This window comes from Phalacrocorax aristotelis, chromosome 1 (genome assembly GCF_949628215.1).
Source record: "Phalacrocorax aristotelis chromosome 1, bGulAri2.1, whole genome shotgun sequence".
NCBI classification, from domain to species: domain Eukaryota; kingdom Metazoa; phylum Chordata; class Aves; order Suliformes; family Phalacrocoracidae; genus Phalacrocorax; species Phalacrocorax aristotelis.
In genome coordinates, this window is record NC_134276.1 from 38335424 (window position 1) to 38358792 (window position 23369).

Genomic DNA, 23369 nt, shown 5'->3' on the forward strand with positions numbered 1-23369 from the left:
GTTCCTGTTTTTCTAGAAGTGAGCTTCTTTAATTAGTGTGTTCACAGACATTACTAGAAACCATATGCAACTTTACTGTTTTGAAATTACTGCCTGTCTGCTGGGAGAGGAAGTAGGTGATAGTACAAACTATTCCTGCTCAAAAGATTTACTGTTCAAAATATTGTATTTGAATAGTCTAATACAATGAACTATGTAGTATGGCTCATTTTACCTGTACTGATTTATTCTGAGTAAGCCCAAATATTCATCTCGCCTGTTTCTGACAGCAGTCAATACCGAATGATTAGGTAAAACAACAAGGAAGCTGGCAAGTACAGCATGATAATTTAACCAATGTAGTATTTAGTTTCTAGCAGTCTGCTCGCTAGTGATTCTTCTGAGCTAAAGCTACTTCTGGACATCTGTGTTTAACAGCTCCAGACACAGAGGCTTTAGCTAACTATCTAAGCCTTATATGAAACTTGTTTGCAGTTTCAGCCTCTACAAACCCTAAAAGAAAATGCTACAGTTTAATTCTTTGTTGTGTAAGAAAATATTTCCATTAGTATGTTTTACCCCACTGGACAGCATTTTACATGAGGTGAACCCTGGTTATTTATAACTTTCCTCCTATATGGCATACAAAGTTACAAGTATTTTTACTATATTTTCCTATGTTTTTGATTTTCCACCTTCAGAGTCTGCATACTACTGTTCATTGTCACCATTCTCTGCCACATCTTTTGAGATGGGGTGATGGAAGCACTTAAGAGATAAGAGTATTGCTGATTTTTATAGCAACTTTTAGATGTTTTCTGCTTGCTTTTAACTACAATTGCTCTCAATTGTTCTAATATGATATATTTCTCTATAATCACTGAAGTTCACTTGCTCTTTTGTTAGCATCTGCCAGTATCTCCCTTTTGATAGGTGTTTTGTTTTTTTAAATATTAATCCAGAAAAGATATATTTTCCTTTTATAAAAACCTTCTACTGACTCCTTCATTTGAGATCATCCTTCATTCAAAATATTGCACAGCGGGGTCAGCTAAAGTTCTCCCTAGAGAAAACTGATGCAAAGAACAAAGTTAGCTTTAGGGCTATGGCTTATCTTCTTGGCACACATCGACAACCTGCATCTTCTCTGACAGGAACACAGTTTCTGAGATGCTTGAGAAAGACATGTAGATCCTCCTTTACATTTCCTAAGATGATCACTATCCTTTTTAAGCAGTCAGTAAACTGCTCTAGTGTGCTTCATATATGGGGATGGACTTTCAACACCTAGAAAACTTATGGTATTTATTGTCAAGGTCCATCTATTTACCCTATCTGACTTTTATTATGCTTAACTTTTCAAACTATTTCTCTACAACTGTGATGTGCTCTGTCTCAAATACAATTTATAACCTGAGATTTATGTATCACAGTATTCCATTCACTTCCCACCATCAGGTTTCAGCATTGCCCAATATGTCAGTAACACAAAGGGAAATGAGGCATACCGTATAATTTTTATTTTAGATGCTTGATATTAGCATAGAAGTACATATTTATTCCTCAACTTCTCCCATGCTCTCCTCCTTAAGTGAAGCTAATTTTTTTCAGGGTATTCTTCACTCATTCTCAACTGAATTTTGCTAATTTCTTTCATATCTGTTTTATAGGTATGGAAGTTTTATAACCACATCTCCAAAGAAAGCTGTATACTAAATTATCTGTTACTTCAAACCCTAGTCCTCAGCTTAAAAATGCAAAAGGTTATGGGGTATGTGATGTGCAAGCAGCATGACTATTTTGGATTAGAGGGTCATTGCAGGTCTGTTCCAACTGAAATAATCTATTCTATTGTATTCTAATGGATTAAGAATAATCTGTCCTTTTTCATAGGTTAGATTTCTTAATAAGTGCTTCCCATTCCCAGCTTCCTAGACTACACATCATTTTCTTAATCAAGCACAGACTTTGCGTAGTCCTAGCAGTATTTCTGAGAAAGCTACCGTAGATATATTTTCCTCTAGCTTCCTAGCAATAGTTTATCTCTTGCCTTCAGAGCCCCTCTCCTAGTTCTCCTATTATGCTCTTGGCTTCTTCAGGGACAAAACTTATGTTTTGTACTACAGAGACACCATGCTGGTGGGCTGCAACATATCTCTCAAAAACACACTGAGCTGGAAAAAAAAGCCAGCAACAACAACAAGAAACAGAACTCACCAACAAAATACCCAACCTTACAAAAAACTAGCAGCAGCATGGACAGGTTACAGATAACCCACAGAGGCCAGAGAAGGCCTAAAGCTAAGTTGTAAACACTTTGGTTGCAGCTAGTCTGCTGAAGAGGAAACTGGCCCTAATGCGGCAAGAACCAGTATATCCCCTAGGCCTCAGGGTCCCTTGCCATCTTTTATTTAATAGTATGAGATTAATCAAGAGGACTGTCTCCTGAGTGCCCCTGCCTTTGTACATAACGAAGTAGTCTTCCAGCTAGGTAATAACCTAACCATGCCTGCAGAGGAAATTTCAGTCTGTCTCGCTATCTGCTGCTATTTCTGCTTCCAGATTAGTCTCAGTGCTAACCATATATGACCCTCATCTGGTAGGGAAGTTTAAGTGAAAGAATGGCTTTTTCTGCCTTAAATAAGTATCTTCATGTCCCAAGGCTTTCTTATGAGAGAGAGGGGCAGTGAAGTTGGCTGTAGGATTTGGAATAAACAGTGAGAAAAGGAATTTTGGCAAAACTAAGACCAGAAACCAGTTTTCACATGCTATGAATCTCATTTCTGAAATAAAAGACATTTTATGGTTCTGCGGTTGCATGTACAAAAACATTCAGTGGTAACGCATACACTAGAAAACAGATAAACACAGGGTGACAGATATCTTTTTTCTAAAATATTCTCACGTAAAAAATCATTTAACACCAAAGTGCTTCATGTTCCTATTATAACTACTTTTCACTAAGTTAAGAAACTTATACACAGTGTAAAACCTGTCAATAAAGCATTTTTCTCCTCATTCTATCCACTACAGACAAATCCTTTAATTGGACTGTTCATGTATTTAGTTTTTGAGGGGAAAAAAAGTAATATTTTTCAAAAAAAAAAAAGCTACAGACTAGACAGAAGTTATGCAAAGAGATTTAAAGTTTAAGGTAATGCAGTTAAATTACTTCTGGGGTTTTTTTGAGGTTTTGGTTTTGTTTGGGTTTGGTGTTTTGTTTTTTTTTAAGAATACTCCAAAGGATATTGACATTTTTGCTACAAACTTATCGTGCTTATCTTCAGGAACTGGAAAAGTCTGCAAATCCTTCTCAAGCTGTTGGAGTTGCCTCTCCATATGCTTCAGGCTCTTCTCCAGGTTTTCTGCTGAGACTAAAATACAGAACATTCATTCTGTTAACACCTTAAACAAGAAACATTGTTTATAAAATACACAAGTTAAAACCTTACTCAAATCAGCATACTATGTTTTCAATTCTGAAATAAAAGCACACTGGACAAATTACAATACAAGACGAGGGGATCGCTCTACAACGTTCAGCTCCCCTCACTTACGCGGTTGCCTTATTCTGATTAGATGTATGCTGTTTGAACACTGCGTTTTGGTTTATTTTTACGTCTAACGTTTTGCACTGCTATTAACAGTCTGCTTTACATAACCGGAGACATACATACGCCAGTCTGTCTCTTCTAATTAAGCAAAGGACAAGTTTTGAAGCTACTCCAAGAACCACAAAGTTTTCTTCAATCTCATTCTGTTAAACAGAAAATACGAACATTTGTATGGAAGATCATGAAGAGAGTAAGACCCTCAAAACATAGAGAAAATGGGGTTATTAAACACCTACACATGAAACCTAAGACTCTGTTCCCTAGTTTGAAAGCATGATGCCTGGTAAAAACACAACAGAATTTGTCAGAGCTGAAGCGCGTGCCAAGCTGGAGGGAATTGCAAGCACTTGAGAGAGTGCGGCAGAGCAAAACAGGGACTTAGGAATAAGAAAAAGAGTAGAGACGAAACGTCACGGATTTATAGAATGATGTAGAAAAGTGCAAATTTTCTTTATCAGAAAGGGAGGAATACAACTTTCGTCCATTTCAAGCAATGCATGGAGGTTGAATACTTGATCTGTAAAGAGTTGATTAAAATATTAAGGCCATAGGAGTAATCTGAGGATAACTCCTGTTAGCATGTATTCCATTTTGGATTTATATTACCGGAATCAGTTAAAACTTATTTCCTGATTGTTTATGAAGTACACTTAACATTTATGTATGTTCCGTAGGAACAATATATAGAGAGAGACAAGAACATACTCCGCTTTTTAGTCTAATGATTTTTTAAAAATTTGAAATTACTTGATTTTTTTGTTTCATTTTAATGAAAAATTATTTTTAATTCATAATATACTATTATGAATACCTATAAAGGTAAAGCTACCTTAAACTTCACCTAAAAAATCCCTGGAGAAAGTCTGTAGTCCTATAATATTACCAGGATCTGTAGTGGATCCATGATCCACTGAGTAGAGTTATGTGATGGAAAATACAAGACACACACACTGAACACATCTTTCTCTCATAAATGCCTGACAGAGTCCCCAGATGACTAGAGTAAAATGTTGCATAGCAACTACAATCCCATTCATAGTAGAAAGGTTAACATACTATAAAATGATCAATGGTAACCTGTTAAAATGCTAATGTAACTTAAAAAAATATAATCCAAACAATTTGAAGACAATCATCTTTTTGAAAAAGAATAAGGAATATAAATGTATGTTCATATTATAACTTATAACTCATCATTTAGTGTATAACCACAGTTTTTAAAAGCCTCTGTTTACTCAAAACCACTGTTTTCCAGTTGTATGTTACACTTGGCAGATTTTTGCTCAGCAATTGGTAAGCCCAAACCATTACCAGGTAGGTCAGTTGGCTTCAGTAGTTAAGAAACTGCATTGTTTGGGAAGCAGAGCTAAAATCAGAAACTGACAATGTTGACTACAGATGTGTTTCAGTCCTCACAGATTCCAGAAACAAACCTGTTTTTAATACTCCTGCTGTCATAAAAAGCCTTTGAGGGTTGGCAAACACAATTTTAACACTGATTTACTTAGAAAGCTGCTAAGAAACACAGAATATAATACCTGTGCTTAAGATAACTATCAATAGGATTCTTCACAATATAGTTTGTCTTGTATAAAAAGAGTTCACAGCATAAAAATTGAAGTGACATACTTACAAAATGTCAGAATGATGAGACTCAGCAAGTACATAGGTTTTAAAACAAAACAAAAAATGCCACAAAACCCAACACACTGTTGTGCTTTAGTCCCAGCCGGCAGCTCAGCCCCACACAGCCGCTCGCTCACTCCCCCACTGGCAGGACAGGGGAGAGAATCAGAAGGCTAAAAGTGAGGAAAAGCTCATGGGTTGAGGTAAGAGCAGTGTAATAATTGAAATAAAACAATAATAACAGCAACAACAACAGTATTGCAATGAAAAGAAGAATGAGAGGGGCGAAACCTGCGGAGGAGGGAAGGGAAACGAACCGCCGAAACAAACCGCACGTGATGCAGCCGCTCACCGCCCGCCGACCCGACGCTGCCAGTCCCCGAGCCACAGCTGCCCCCATTATTGTACTGGTCATGGCGTCACATGGTATGGAATATCCCATTGGCCAGTCGGGGTCAGCTGACTTGGCTGTGGCCACGCCCCTCCCAGCCCCCTGCCCACGTGGCAGAGCATGGGAAGCTGGAAAGGTCCCTGACTGCTACAGGTGCTACTGGGTGACACTGAGCTGCTGCTTAACAGCAGCTACAGCACCGGTGTGCCATCGGCACTTTACCAGCTACAGTGAAGGGAATTAACTCTAACCCAGCCAAAAGCAGCACACCCGCCAAAAAACCCTCTGTCAACTGCAGGTAGCAGCTGAGTTATAGCTATAATTTTTACCCATATTAAAAAAAAACCAAACAAATCTCAGCACCTAAAGCTGATTAATGGGTTGTATACAAGAGATTTTTAAATTCTTGCTTTCAGCAAAGCCAATTTTTTATTTCTATCACCTCAGTTCTTTTAACCTTGAGCAGTTACATAGTTGATCAAGAACCTTCACTTCTCTCCCTTCTTTTTTACCTATCATGATCTGAAGTTGTTCCTGAATATAAAAATTCAGCATTCCTTTGATTTCAGCAATGCACAACTATTAGATGTATTTTCCATTAAGACTACATTTCTGGCAACAGCCTCAAGCAGAGGCTAGGTCACAACGTGCTGGTATTCACTGGGTACTATTGTCTTTGCAACTTCCGATTTAGTGGAAACAGATGATAAAAAAAATCTGTAAATATAAGCAGATCTCTCTCAAAAAGATCAGATTAAATACCTCCCAACCTTCCCTTGTGCTCCTCTAGAAGACAGGGTATAAAACCTGGAGGGACACAGAACAATGGCAGAAAAGAAAAAAAAAAAAAACCAGCCTAACTTTGATCCCTAATCCTGGGATGATTCAAGCCTGGGACGATAACCATAAGCCAAACTGAAGTAAGCAAATCTCATAAACAGTTGGGAAACAAAGTCAAAGACTGGGGTTTCAAATGTTAATGAGCCCACAGAACCAAGTTGTTTGTTGAATACAATGCAGGCGTGCTCGATCTCTCTCACTCACACCCTCTGAACTCTCATACCCCATTTTCAAAAAGGCTCCCGATACTTTTACAGGCAATAATTAGATTTCCTCACCTTCTGCCCTTCACAGTTAAAGAAACTTTGTTCTTAAAGTATCCTCTCTTGATACAGGTTTTCTAATGCTATTATTATTCCAGAAGCCTCTTCACCTGCTTCTGTTTTAAAACCTTTCTGCACAGTATTTCAGGTGATGACTCACCAGGCCGTTTAATATTTGCATTACTATTTCTACAGTTCTACTGGAAATATGTTATCTGATTATCTTATGATAAAATATCTTTTATTCTTAAGCAAAGCTCTTATTACAGTATCGAGATGCATGATCTTGTAGTCCATACTATTGATTTTCACTACTTCTACTCTGCTTCCTCAGGATCATTCAGTGATGACAACCCTGTCCTCCTCTCAGCTGGCAAAGCTGTCTAACCCTTTGTCAGATACGCTCATTGGTTCAATACTATAACTGTATTTTTTTTTTTGCCATATTCACTTTAGGCAGTACTTACGTTTCTATCACTTTTTATTCTAACGAATACTTTCCCATTTTACATAGTATCAAATGCTTTCCTGAAGTCAACATAGATTTCCTGTGTCCAAAAAAAATATTAATAGTCAAAGCTAGCACCCTAGTCTACTACCAATAAAATAAATTTATTTTTATGATATTCTCATTAACCTCCTCATGTTTGATTATTCTTTCATCTACAAACTTTCATATCATTAAGGTCAGACAAAGCAATGTGTAATTGCCCAAATCATTCTTTTTTCCTCAGTTTGTTAAATATTCTGTAGTCACATAACTTTATTATAGCCACAGAAAAACTTGGTAAAAAAAAAAAAAAAATGTATTTCCTAAACTTTTAGTTCCACATCTCAGAATGCAGAAATGGAAACTGGTATTTACAATATGAGAATACGGTCCTCTGATTTTTTTCTTTCAACAAATTTCTATAGAGACATTTTGCTCCCCTCTTCCTCATCCACATATCATTATTCTTGCTTAAAATTAAAGCAATAATTCATCTTGTTTTGAGACTACACCTGCTTTATCTTAAATCATAGAAACAATTCTCCAAAGCAAAGGAATACTACCTGTGTGCTCTCTCATTTATATTGCTGTAATCCTGCTACTTTTTGCAACAGATATTTCAGTTGGTATTTCAGAAATCCTACGTGCTGCCCAACCTGTATGACAATGTTCTTGGATGGTCACAATCTCCAGACCATGAGAATCTTCGTCTTGCCTACAGATATTTCGCTTTCCTTGTGCTATGCCGGCCCCTCTATTCTGAGGGGAGAGAATGACAGTGACAAGCTGATCTCTAGCTTGATGCAGAAAACTATATCATATTATATTTAAAAAAAAAAAAAACCTTATTGCTTTTGCCATTTGAACTTCATACTGGACCGATGTACAGTTTACTGAATAATTCTCTAAAATTGCCAACATGTTCCTGATGCAGCATTTGAAAGTGAAGTGACAAAATATAGCCCAAAAAAACCCCCAAAAAATCCAACAAAAACAACCCTCTTTGTATTGTCAGATGGTTTAAAGCACTAACAGAAATATTCCAGAGGCAAAATATTAGAAGGCTTCTGTAAACAGCAGCAAAAGCCTGAAATATCTATTAACGGTAGAATAAGATCTAGTTGGATATACTGACTCAGTGTCACAGAAGACTGAAAATACAATATTTATTCTTTATTTCTCCCAAGATGTTGTTTTCTCTTGTTTTCTAAAGCCATTTTCTGCTTTCCTGCCTTTTTTTTTTTCGTTTTGGGGGTGTGTGTGCGTATAACAGACGTGCTGCAACACTCTTGTTGAAACCCTTTTTTCTCCCAAAGCTCTGGCAATGCCATTGCCTATTGAGCCCTCAGACTTCCCCTTCTGTAGCCAAAGCAGAATACAGTCGCATACATGAAAGCCGCAGCTCTCTGAGCAGGATTTCATTCATTTTCTCCTACTTTGAATTCAAATATGAGCACACTCATTTAGCATATGCATTTTTGTACCCAGTTCCCTAGTAATAACAGTACTACCATCAGTAAGAATAGGCCTCAGACCTTATACTGACTGAGCCCTATACTACCTACACATGAGCCCTGGCCTGCTAGACTTGTTATAAAACTTCTTTTGAGAACTTCTTGGGTGAAATGGAGCCTGACACCACAAGTCTTTTCTTACAATGTACACTTTAAGCTCAGAACTTGAAAATATGGACAAAAGTTGTGGCTGAAAACGACAAACAATTCACTGATGGTCAGTTATTCATCGTTGGATTGCTACTGAAAGAAAGCAGCAGCTGCTAAGGGAAGGGGAAAAAATGGCCAAGCAACAGGATATGGCACCTGCCACAGCACAGGGAAGTAATATCCTCCGGTGTTGTACAGTGCTGGAAAAAGAGCTGCCAAGAGGCAGAATCATCTCATAACATAAGAAACCAAATTTGGAGGAGGGAAGAGAAAGACAACCCTCACATCAGTTATGGCTCCTCTCACTGACGAGCTCTTGAGCCTCATCACCTTGACTCTTGGGGACCCAAGACCATGAAGTACTGTGCTAACTGCAGTGTATTGTGTATTCACAGCTAATTTGGGATGCGATTGTTAACAACTAACTGCTTTGAATATGCAGTGATAGTGATTAATTATCACAGAATGGTAGGGGCTGGAAGGGACCTCTGGAGATCATCTTGTCCAACCCCCCTGCTTGAGCGGGCACTCCCAGAGCAGGGGGCACAGGAATGCATCCAGGTGGGTTTTGAATGTCTCCAGGGAAGGAGACTCCACAGCCTCCCTGGGCAGCCTGTGCCACTGCTCTGGCACCCTCACAGGAAAGAAGTTTTGCCCTGGTAAGGTGGAACTTCCTGTGTTCCAACATGTGCCCATGGCCCCTTGTCCTGTCATTGAGCACCACTGAAAAGAGTCTAGTCCCATCATCCTGACGCTCACCCTTTAGATATTTGTAAGTATTGCTGAAATCCCCCCTCAGTTTTCCCTTCTCCAGGCTGAACAAACCCAAGTCTCTCAGCCTTTCCTCAAAAGGGAGATGCTCCAGTCCCCATATCATCATAGTAGCTCTCCACTGGACTTGCTCAAGCAGTTCCACATCCTCCTTAAACTGGGGGGCCCTTTAAGACTGAACCATTAGCATGAAATGTTAACAAATATCAGTCTGGTAAAGTTTAAAATAAAAGTTTAAAACCAGCCAGATTTATCAGTTTTCTAAATAATCCTCCCACTGTAATTTCTAATTCCCTGAAACAGATATACAGGTAGCAAGACACAAGCCCACACATACATATATATGCACTTGCAACAATTCCTTAATCATAAAAATTAACTCAGCTTTTCTATTCCATTGCCCTTTCTGCCATTTTCTTTCTGCCAAATCTGTGCAACTGATTTCTGCATGACCCACTTGATACCTTTTTATTTGTCTTTTAGCAGGTATCTACATTTTTCCCCTATAGAGTATCAATAATATTCGATTCATCTTACTCTATCACTTTAAATACTATATGACAATGAAATCTCTCAGCAACATCCAGATTTTTCTACCCAGTTGAATAAATATGAAATTAAAAGTATTGAACAGCTTTATCTGAATCCTGATCTGTCTACAGATCAAACTGTCTACATGTTAAATAACTGGGGGCTCATGGACTGCATCAGGGATTGGCCATTATATTTAACTGTTGGATCACTGGAAGACGATACAGAAAGCAAGTTACTTCCATGGACTACTGACATACTTCAATATCATATTAGACTGAAGTGCTGTTTTAGTAAAAATGTGCAGATACTCAAACTCTTATTGATTTGCTAATTCATGCTTCTAAGAGATGCATCTACTTCTATGCCCTGAAGAAAACAGAATATTTCACTTAGAATTCAGTAGTTCATTGCATAATTGTATCTTGAAATTACTCACGAGGTAACAGTACTGTGCACAACTTAAGGCCACAAACATTAAAAGAAATAAGGTAGTATTTGCAATAAATACATAAGAGTATTGCATGTTCCTTCAGCTTTTAAAACCAAAACTTTTATATTGTGAAATGCTCTCAGACAGAAAAAATCATCACAAGAAAGCGTGTTTAATTATTTATTTTCAACCAGGCTCAAGTAATTATAAAATGCTTCAAACATAAATATGGCAAGTCCATAGCGTGCTGATGTAGGACTTGTATCCCAATAAAGCCAGAGATGTGGATCCATTACAGGTATAAACAGGGGTGCAAAAAGCATCACAAAACACCAAACCGTAGAAATATTTAAAGGTGTACTTAAACCACACCACCATGAATTTCCCTTTGCAAATATTTAATGCCCCTGGTATGGTGTCTTAAATGCTGGAATAGCACATTTTTATGTCTTAAATATTTCTGGTAAATAGAGATATATATTTTTTAGCCTATGATATTCACGATTAAAAACAAGTTCTCTCCAAATAATTTCAAAAAACAGTAGCCACAAAATAACATGCTTTTTCAGTCTTGTATAAGAATCACTTTCACATGATTTAGAACTTGAAAGAGTCTTCTAATCTAAGTACTGCATTCATGGACAAATATTTAATTTATAATTTCCTCTATTGCTTAGTGCTCTATAATATTCTAAGATTAATTGCTAAAAACATTAAATGTTTTCTCAGTCTTGAAAACAAAAAGCAAGAAAAAAAGATGTCTTTTTAATATTTTTTATACTTTTTAAACAAAGGTATCTCAAAACCCTTTTTCCACATGGAATTCTTTGTCATTACTTTGTTATACTTCAGTATTTATTTTAAGGCTAATGCCCTTACTTTACATGTGAGAATGAGCAAGGATACTGTTCCTTTTTCAGTACTCTGAAGAACAATTTTTACTCTGCTGTGGTTTAGCCGGCAACTCAGCCCCACACAGACGCTCGCTCACTCCGCCACCGGTGGGACAGGGGAGAGAATCAGAAGGGTAACGCTTGTGGGTTGAGATAGGAACAGTTTAATAATTAAAACAAAACAACAGCAACAACAACAAAAATGCAATGGAAAGGGAAACAATGAGATGCGCAAAACCCAGGGTGGAGGGAAGGGGAACGAACAACCAAAACAAACCGCACGTGATGCAGCCGCTCACCGACCTGACACCGCCAGACCCTGAGCTGCAGCTGTCCCCATTCATGTACTGGTCATGGTGTCACATGGTATGGAATGAGCATCCCATTGGCCAGTCGGGGTCAGCTGACTTGGCTGTGGCCCCGCCCCCCTCCCGGCCTCTTGCCCACATGGCAGAGCGTGGGAAGCTGGAAAGGTCCCTGACTGCTACAGGCACTACAGTGAAGAGAATTAACTTTATCCCAGCCACCAAAAATAGAAAATCAATTAACAGATGTAGAATAAAAAAAAAAGGCCTTCTAAAAACAGACTTCTCATTGGTAGCAAGTCTCCTGGTTATTCTTCATAGCCATCGTCCTTGAAAACTATCATTTAAGGCAGAGAAACGCTCCATACAAAACATAAGAAATTGGAAAAGGATCTTTGCATTTCATAAAAGGAATTCTCAAAAAAAAACCAACCATAATTATGATAAAATTGTTACCATGTTATTTACAAACATTTTTCAAAGTAAAGCTCTGAATAGGCTACCATTCCACACTATTACTTGCCTGCAAGAACTTAGAAACTGGTGTAATCTACAAGATAGTGAAACCATCTGTTGATTTCAATACTGATTGAATATAATACAGTACAGAGTAACTCATGAAGCTTGTAATGGTTTCTGAAAGCACAAAATACCCCACCCAGATAAACACAGCAACCCTGACTACCTGAAAACACACCCTGTAAATTTGCAATCAAAGACAAAAAAAAAAAAAAAGCTCAAGAAATGCAGTGGAGAAAGTATGCTATTTAATAGTACTCAGAAATCTGTCACGGAGTTTTAGAAAATCTGGAATAGGGAAAAAACCCTTTGCTTTTGAAATATAGATTGCTTATAGCATATGTATTAATATTGTTCTCTCATGCTGTCCCAATGGTTTTAAATGTTGTAGGTGGGCATATTCTGGTTTTTTTACATTTATAATTTGGTTCCTAGATTATTTTAAAAAGTGAAATTAATTATGAGAAAAACTGAATAAAATTTCAAAAATTAGAAAATGAGTACGTTACTTGTAAAGCAACAAGCTAACGACTTTTAGAGGAAGAAAAACCTGCAGTTTTATATTGTTATTACAATATGAAAGGAAGACTCTATACCTGTTACCTGTAAGGTCTGTGTAAATTAGAGTCAATCAAATAAAACAGCAGCCTGAATAAATGCAATATAAATCTTTAGAATACCCTAAAATAAGAAATTAGTAAAGTGTACTAAATTACCAAAATATTTTTTGTCTGGAATACTAATAGAAAAGCAGGAAAGTCATTACGTTTAAAGGAGAGACAGCTTTAATTATATGAATCTTCAGGAACTGTCATATCAGTAAGCTCATTAGCTGCAATGAAAGTTCCTCCTGCTGATCTAAGAATACTTAAAAACCAGGATTTGTTATACTTCAAAGCAAAAAGGTATGTTTAATTCATGTACTGTAACAGTGAATTAAGCCTACTGCTCGTATTACAAAAGTAGAAACCAAAACTTTGGCACATAATAGAAAAAACAAATTGAATACCCTGAAGTAAATTACAATTGCATAGGTCACATGATGCTTGCTGCTTGCCTGTCGAAATTTATTTTTCTAATGCAATAACTAATTTACATGTTCTGAATGTTTTATCATGTACAAAATGCCATAAAATACATGGTAGCTTCACAACTAACAGACCTTGTTACTGCACTTAAAGTCTTGCAGGCTATGTCAACAGCTTACTGTATAACAATTACTGGACAATATTCAATAAAATGAAGGGAGCAAGGATGTTTCTTCCAAAAAGGATAGCAAGAAAATGAGTTGCTAAACATTATAATGTTCTAATGTTCACCATTTTGAATCAGAAACAACTTGAGTTATGAGCAAGTACAAAATAAAAGAAGACTGAAGGTATGCTACAAACGGGCTGGCTGATACAAGGACAGTCATGTCAAGGAAGTATTCTGAAAAACATCTTTTCAGTAACTTGTTTTAAGAAACTTGTAGAAGATTGAACAATCACTGGTTGGTGATCAAGCCAAAACCAATAAATGCATAGCATAGTTCCATTTTTATACAGTGTCTTCAACTTAAAGTTTTCTGTTAATATTGTTCAAATGGCATTTACACAGCTTTGTGCTAAATTAATTGTGATTTATAATTTAAAGGGCATTTGCAAATAATACCTTTATGCTACATATAAAATGCAAAATTATTGTATTTGCAGAAATTAATATGCAGGCAGGAAATAAAAAGAGCCCAATTAAAAAAATAGCTTGCAACAAAGTTACGGGAGAAAAGAATATTCTTATCAAACTTCAATGATTTATTCTTGGAAATTACTTCATAGCACCAAGTTCAGAGAAACCATGAAGGGAACGGCATTCCACCACCTCTACAAGGCCCTAACCTTTGCTAGGACAAAAAGTAGAGAAAATTATTTAGAAACTAATACTGGAACAAAATACAACCAATATGGTTCACAGAAAATTTGATTATTGTATTAGTATGATACAAAACCAGAAAAAAAAGATGTATCTCCTCACACAACAATGTTGACCAAAGCAGTATATATGTAAACAGAACCTTCCTACCGTATGACAAGAAAAACCCAGCTGACTTCCCTCCTTCTGTACTATCAGCAGCCTGTAATCCTTAGATGCAACCTTTGGATCCAGTGGTTTTCCAAATTTACTGGAAGTCTGAACTGCCTCCAATAAATACAGCCCAGGAGGGAGCATTCTTACTAGGTGCTAAGTACAGTTTCTTGGAATGGAGGAGACGCTCTAAGCCCTCAATACCCAAATTCTGTTCTAACACAATCAGTATTTCTTCTGGAATAAACATATTTGACTAGATGGTCATCAAGATAAAAGATTTTTGATGACTTCCCCACTATCACTGTCCCTAGCAGCCATAATGATGCCTTGTAATATCTGCTGTGACCCCCAGCTCACTTTAGAAGCCTCAATGCAAATCATTCTCAGTCAAATTGTTAGGCTTCATCAGCATATAAGTTACATCAGACCAAGTGAGTCAATTATGTTGCATATGGCTGATCACAACCACAGATTCACAGATTTCTTCTTTTTAAGTGACCTTTTGGTGGGTTCAAGCAAAAATGGCTACCTAGTTACAAATTTACAGTGTAAAAGTTGGTGCATAATTAAAACAACTTGCTTTATAAAAATATACTTTTGCAAAAGTACTAAAAGGTTAAAAAAACCCTAACAAACAAACAAAAAAACAACCACAAAAACCAACACACCCATGAGCTGCATGCAGTCTTTGGGACCTGCTGGATTTTCGAAAATTCCATTGCAGGACTCTTTCAAAGTAAAATGGCGTTTTGCAGGTAGAGGAACAAGTAGAAATAAACACAGATACACTAATCTGGTAAAGACATCCTAAGCCTTTGCCTTTTTCACACAGGAAAACTGAAATACAAAATACACCTCATAACACACTTAAATAATTCAGTATATAAACTTGAAAACATCGTCATTGATTTCTATCCTACAACATACTGAGTGAGATCAAAGATTCATCTAGTCAATAGCAGATACCAAAAAAAGAACAGAAAACCTGGACTGACTGATAATTTTACTGACTACTCTTTGAATGGTCAGTGCTTCATACCTCAGAAACCTTCCAGAAGACAATCAGCAGCTTCAAATGAGATGACTGTCTACAGTGAAATAATGGCTTCTAATAGGAACATTTTAGTTTTTCTGGCTGATATAACAAAATTCAACCACAATAGATCCAATAACATGCTAGTAATGAAAAGAAAAAAAAAAAACCAACAAAACAAATAAAGCATTGGCCAGTTAACACTAGATTGTATGAAAATAATGCATAAAATACCAAATACAGCACAAACTCCTATTACCAGTACAAACAGTTAGATGAAGGGCTTGAAGCATTTGACAGCTATTTAAAAATACTTGAACTTCTAAGTGGTTATAATGCACCAACTAAAATTGGAAACTTTAAAAACCATGATAAGAGAAAGCAAACTCTGTGTGAGTGACCACTATCTCCAGTTCTCTATCAGGAGCAGGTTTTGCAAAGCTGTAGTTTGTGGCAGGGATACGGAGTGAGGCATAAGAGAGACACTGTACAAAGCAATACAGATAAACAGTGATATTCTCCAAACTGACATAAACTAGGAAATTATTAACCGAGACAGTCCATCCAATCTTTTCCTGCAAGAGTGTGACAATGCTGAGGTGGCATCAATTTCTAACTCCATGCGCAGTCAGTTTAAATTACTTAAGCTTTGATAAAATATGGAGAAGGCATTCTTTATTAAGAAATTAACTGAAAAAAATCTGCTGCTGCATATATTGAGTTTTACCATATTCTACGCTGCATGATGAAGCAGTAAAAAGAGGAATTTATTTTTCCAGACTTCCAATGCTACTGTTAGATGAAAAACATACACACAGGGAAGAAAAAAGCATTCTGATTCGTGTTTCGAAACAAAAACCACCAACAACAAAAAACCCTCAGTGACCGTACAACAGCCTTTCTGTATATCTGAATTAAGAGACACTAAGCCATTCTACTACACTTACCATATAAAAGATTGAAAGTTGGAAATAGTTTAAGATCCGTTAATGTTAAAAGAAATCTGTTTTGGACAATGATTCTAGAAGATATAAGAAATGTAATGGAATGGGAAGTTCTGCAGTGAATATTAGAGGACCAAACCAGTATCTTCAAGACCACTCGCAGCAGTTCAAATACCTAATCTATGATATAGACTGTTAAAAACTATTTTAAAAATAATATTAGTAAAAAATAAACATCATCTCACACGAAAGACACTGCAATGCAACCAGAAGCAAATGCAACCAGGTTAGTCAGTTATACAAACCTTTACTGGCTTTATCTAAATGCTGAAAATCCTCAACAAAATTCAGGACATCCTGATAGCTTTCTTCACACACTTCTACAAGAAAGTGGAGCAATGTTGTTTTTTGATCTGCCGACTTCGTGTCCTTCAGCTAGAGAGAAAAAAAGAAATGTTAAAAGACTAAGAGTAAGATGACTTCTTACTCTTTGGATAATTAATATATGCCAATATATAATTAATTGTGAAGCCAAGAAAGGTAAGAACAAACTGTGGAACTGGTACAGATCTTTTAAAGAAAACCCTAAGTAATGGGATGCTTCGTCTCCACCCTTGCTAAAAGGCTCTAGAAAGGTCATATTAAATATTCTTTTAGTTCTATACACTATTTGAGTTCTGTACTCAAAAACAGTACACACTTCGCTTTTAAAGATGTAAATTATTTAAGCAATATAGGAATATTTGCAAAACCGTGATTAGAGTTATGAAAGTGTAAAAAAACAAATCAGAGCTAAATCAGAAAAATCTAACAATATGCGATGCACATATTCACTCCATGACATGATTTCCTCATGTGCAAAGCTAACTCTAGCCTAACAATATTTATGCAGTGGAAGCTACAACCTCAACCTGTACAAGTTCTTGTTATCATTTCTCAGTAGGGCAAAAAAGAGTTCATAGGCTTCATTGTTTAAAAACTTCAGCTTCAAAAATTCTTAAGCACAAACTTTTCTTTCTGAACCCTTTATACATATAAAATAATTTTAAGCCTGGCCACTTTAAAACTTGCATCTACTTGTGCAAAAACACTAACAATTGACAACATTCAGTTACATGTTTCTGTTGTAGTCTCCCATTTGAGCCACACTTAAATCATTGGAGAGATTTTAAGAAATAGGAAATAACATATAACTTAATTTTAAAATGACATATTAAAGTGTTTCTTCACTAAAAACTATATCTGCATAAAACAATTTAACAGAAAAAGTAGACATGTTCATAGGCACGTACAAAGTATGCACACATACTAAAGGGCTGCCACAGTTGCACACAGACTTGTACATCTGAATATCAGGGGGAAAGTCTTTAGCGCAGTATTACAACTAGCATTAAACAAGTAGAAAACTCATGTTAGGTTGCTTCAACTTCAAGACTGTTCTTTAGTCTGGTTACTATGAAAAATGTAAGTGATAAGCAATGCGCAATGGCATAAGAGTAACTACAGCAACGAGGCAGAAAGGAAAAATCACCTTTCTTTCCGAAGAGGATTCAAAATCAGACAGAGAGCTACATGGGAATTACTTCTCAATAAGGAACTGAGAGCAATATCAATCCCAATTTAATATATATAAACATGTATGTATATTTAAATATATAGTACACATTATACATATATATTATATAAAAAAATATAACCACAGTTTTCCCATGGTTGCAGATTTCTTATAAAGAGATCTTTTCACACTTTTTGTGCTTCCCAATATCCTCAGAGATCACTTAAAGGGCACTTTATTGATCTGATTTTAAAAACGCATTAGAGTATGTTGTTTGCTTTTTCCCATACTGTATGCAAACTAAAATGGAGAATTTTGGATGGTGCTCATCACTGAGGTTGATGTTTCATACTTCACTAAAAGCCAGTGGTTATTTTCAAAAATCAAAATGATATTACCTTAATAAATATGATTAGATATACTCTTCCATAATGTATGTGTACTCCTTCGGACAAGTGAATTAATAATATTGTGAGACATCATTTTCAAAATAAAGAGAAAATAGACCACATATATATCAAAACCAAAAAATATATTCTAGGGTCATTACTGTATGCAGTACCGTAAGATAAGTTACTTCTATTGTACTGGGAATCTTAGTGAGAAATGTCTCAATAATTGAAACATCACACAATTTCTACAATGTGACACTGCTTAAAATTCATGTAGTTAACAAAAGTTAGTTCTAAAGATAAACCAGTGTTATAAACATGCATATAATTTTAATATATCAGTATTTAATAACTGATTATTAGCACACCAATATCATATCTCTCTTCTGAGAATATGCACACGTTCTCTGATGCAGAACAACCATTACGGTTCAATTCTACGTGATGCAGGGAAAAGGCATGATATGGAATTGTCTTCTGCAAAGTGGATAATTCTTATAGTTCCCTGTGCACAGTTGGGCACCAGTGAAGAAGAGCAGATAAATTGTATATTCTTCAAATATTACAGGAACCAACATCATTGAAAGACAGAAGCCACTGCAAATTTCTTTGGTTCTCAGAACCCCTACTGAAAACTGCTGTGCAGACCAACTAGCCTGCAATTTGCAGCCTTCTAGTTTTGGGCCTTGAAGGAATATTGGTTTGGGTGGGTTTTCTTCCTGTTTTAATACTATTATTTTTAATAGTTGAACCAGTTTATTATTCTCAGAATAGAGAAGATAAAGCATTAACCAAGACACTACACATAGTTAAGAAAATCCCAAAAATTACACATACATAGTTTTACCTCTGTGTTTCCAGACAAAGTGATCTGTCTGTGTAAGACACAATTTCATAACCAGTGAAGGCTTGGCACTCACGGACTTCCTAAATGACGCCACAATTGGATGAGGTGAATTAGGAATTGGTGACTAGTACCCTGATACACACTGGACTGGGTAGTCCAGAGTAACCTCTAAAACCCAGCTGTTCAATACTGAAGCAAGCAAGAAAAATTGTAATAGAAATCAGATCTCAATTCTCCATCACATCTGCTGACATACTGGAATGCCACCACGTAGCACGAAGGAAGAAAACTGTGGCTGATGTGCTGAATACCTGGGTCTTTTTCAGTATTTGTCTGGGATGATATAAAAATACAACATTCTCAGATGATACTGGTAGTATTAATTCACTAAAAAGGTAGGATAGTAAATGCAAACGCCCAGTGATTCTCTCTCCGAAAAATCGTCAGACTTCAAAAGAACAAGTAGTTGACTGCAGGTTGCGCTTGTCCTGGGATATCTAGCAGAAGACATCTGGAATTTTACACATGATCTCTAAGGTGGCTATAGTTGTTCTGCCTCCCAGCAAAATCTGTAATAGTTGGTCTTTATTTCCTAATCATAGAATGATTTGGCTTAGAAGGGACCTTTAAAGATCATCTAGTCCAACCCCTGTGCTATGGGCGGTGACATCAATACGCTCATATTCAACTACTATCAAGGTTACATTATCTTCCCCCTAGAAAAGTTTTTAAGCACCGTGGTCTGGTATTTACAAGCTAGCAACTTGGAGTGATGCCAAATTAAATAAATATGAAGTCTTTGTCATTGGAACTTCTGGTTTTCTACTTGCACGTTTCTTATGTAAGTGAAACATACTGAGTACTATTATACATGTTTATGCATAAATTAATGAAGCCCTGAAAGGAGTAAACCACTATCACCATTTCTAATCTTATAACATGATACAATGTCAAAATTACACTCTACTAAGCATTTTGATAGTAGGGAGGAAATTACTTTTTCGGTCCTTATAAGCTTTGTATCTACTTCACCTATAGAGTATTGGTAGTGAGCAGCACTTCTCTTGAGCAGAAGGTTGGACTCAACGCCTACTGATGTCCCTTCCCACCTGAATTATTCCATGATTCTAAGAAACATGCATGCACTTCCCAATGAGTTAACTAAATACTCTATTCAAAATATTTATTTTAGCTCTTAATTTGGCCTCGTGGCAACTCTTTGAGAATTATTACTATTCCTGGATTTCAAAAGCCTTCCACAATCTTTTTCACTATCAAGTTCTTAACTATCCTTACAGTTAGAAAGCTTTCTTAACTTGTAAGCAAATCTTTTTTCTTACCAGCAAAGCCTACCTCCTACCTTTGCTACACAGAAAACAAATGTTCAAATGCCTTCTTTATCATAAATTAATAACAAAAGGACACATGTACTTCTCATGCTCCTCTCCTTTCTTTTCTAAACTAAATACATCCAAACGCTTTTTCCTCAGCATAAAGTGTTACATGTTACTATGATCTGGATTCTCACCAGTCAGTCTTACATTTTCTGCAGTAATTCAGACAAGATTTCACTTAAAACTTTATTAGCACCAAGAAACAAGTAGATAATTACCATCTTCGTAATACATAGAAGGTCCACTAAAAGAGACATTTTTTTCCCCTCCAACACAATGTTGTAAAGCTAAATAACCTGTAAGTGTGCAAATCTAAGTAACTATGAGATCCTAGATTATCAAATGCATTTAATGCCAGAGTTACTGTAGAGTTAGCTAGAACTTAAAGCCCATTTTCTGGAATTCTGCCTAGCCATTCACTCCTTACTTTAATTATCTGCACACATCAGTTCACTTTCCTTTGTGTAGTACTTCACAGTTGTCTTCAGAATTTTCATCTTCTACATCTTAAAATACTTCTCCAAGATAATTTTTGAATTTTGATCCTGCTCTTCAAAATGTTTGCAAGAATTACCTTCATATTGTTTTTATAAGTATTTTCCTTCTATTGTTGCCTTGTACGTTAAAAACACAGACCTAGGACAGGTTCTCGTAAAATCATACCTAAGAAGAAAATGCACCCAAGCGGAGAGGAGAGGACCTTCAGTATCTTCCTTCTGAACATTTCTAAACAAATTGTATATTTAACTCAATAATTTCGTCTACGCTGTATTTCACTAGGTGGCTGATGGATGCTTAAATGTTTATTTTACACCAGGGAAGGTATATAACTTATTCTCTATGAATACTGAAGTTATAGGTGTCGCATTCAACACTCGAGAACCATAATGAAAGAATTGTTCTGAAACATGGCAGAGCAAGGGTGATTATTTTAAAGAATGGAAGAGTTAACATATTGTGTTTTCTCCATTGTGTAAAAAGATAAAGAAGCTGAGAGAAGACAAAAAGTACGTACAAACTTCCAAATAATTCCTTTCTCATAAGGACTATTACATACACGTGCACTCTGTGCAGATTTTGCAGTGACCTCCCAGAGGGCACAGGGAAAAAAAATAAAAACACTAAATAAGAGGAAGGCAATTAGGATTAGAATTGTTTTTAAATTAACAGTCAGGAAAGTATTGTATATACCTTATAGGAAAGCTGAAAAAGTAAAAAAAGTAAGGAAAATTAGGAAAAACAGAGAACTGATGAAACTGAGCAACCACAAAAGAGAGTAAGATAAGGACAAAATATATGTAAAAGAGAAAACATAACTGTATTAAAATAGATTAAAATGTGACAGCCTTAGAAGTACTCAGGCATGTAGACTACAACACTACTATGATATGACCTTCCCATAACCAAACCCCACCCCTCAAAGAATTAACTGCAGGAAAAACATCAAACCAAGGTATTTAAGTAGCGTAATAAAAACAAATGAAAAAGTGAATGCAATACTCAACACAGACATTTCAAAACTCACTTTACATAGGGAGCTGAGATTATATCCAAAGGTTTGTGCATTCCGAGAACCTGCATTCATGTAGTTTCCCATTAACAATACTAGTTCCAGCAGTTTGCTAAAGCTTTTACTCTTCTTTATCTCTTCACAGGCAGCACTGACAGCCATAATGTCAGGTTTGATGTTGTTCACCTGCTCCTCAAACTGAAGCTTAAAAAGAATAGCACTGAGCCGTGGCCGTAGTCTCTTCACGTTGCTCATCTGATTGAAAAGAAAATAGGAGATTTCCTTTAAAATTCATGCTACACTTTGGCACTGTACAAATGCATACGATCTGTAATGATTTATTGGTGTGACAGGCTTGAATAAGCAATATATCTGCTATAACTGATAGCAAATGAACGAATGAATGAGACACACTTGGGTAAGCAACTGAAATCCCATCTTGTGGTTAATATGAACTGCCCCCATCTTTTCCCAATAACTAGTATGTGTAAGCAATAAAAGATAAAGTGTCATCATATATCACATCTGTCAACTCATATACCAAATCCTATAAAACTAATCCAAGTTTATGACCCAGTAGTTGCAAAGTAATAAAAGTAGTGCACAAATTTTGTGTAACTCAGGATGTACCAAAACAAGGTAAATCTCATTTTCTGGTGCAAATATTTAAAAGCTGATTTCAGTAAGACCTTACTATAAACTTGCGTGAAAATAACATTTTGAAATAGCTATGAAACACTTAATATAGCATACGTGAAAATATACCAGTATTCATATCCACCTATACTACCGGACATTATACAGTTAATTAGGTAAAGCACAATACTCTCAGGAAAACAGTAGCTTCTGTAGATCATATGCAGAAGACTTGGCTTTTCCTATGGCTTACTGGTCAGGGATTTTCAACAGAAGTTTCAGTCTTCCCATATAACTCAGGTCACTGAATTCCCACCCCAGAGATACTTTGCACACTATTTACTACACCCAAACAACAAGACTCCAAATTTTATTGCTTCTTTAAATCAAGGAACATCGAACTCATTCAATAAATTACATTCCTCCATCTCCCAAGTTTCCAATGTACTACTCATCCTTCCAACTTTGTCACAGAAATCTTCAAACATTTTTTAGGTTTGGCATCACATGCAATCCCAGAAGCTTTCCGTCCTCCATTCTTGCTCCTTTTCTCCCTACCAGGCATTATACATTCCTTGCTTTTTCCTTTTTCCACAGCAGAAGTCACATTTTTCCCCTCCCTGCTCTGTGGTTCTGTTTACACACAACAAACACTAGTGCCAAATTTTTCTG

The 23369-nt window shown here is 36.3% G+C and overlaps 1 protein-coding gene across 2 annotated transcripts in view; it reads right to left on the reverse strand.

The window, feature by feature from the left end:
* The window catches only part of DIAPH3 (diaphanous related formin 3), a 242258-nt gene that overhangs the window by 91309 nt on the left and 127580 nt on the right, over positions 1-23369 (reverse strand). Inside the window, exons 21-23 of one of the 2 annotated variants that reach the window (XM_075088048.1) lie at positions 22077-22316; positions 16669-16798; positions 3229-3353 (exon numbers count right to left, since the gene is read on the reverse strand). In XM_075088048.1, coding sequence (XP_074944149.1) covers positions 3229-3353; positions 16669-16798; positions 22077-22316 — 495 coding nt within the window. Of the gene's footprint in view, positions 1-2764; positions 3354-16668; positions 16799-22076; positions 22317-23369 lie in introns of those variants that run through there. The other variant, XM_075088040.1, reaches the window with a different exon arrangement.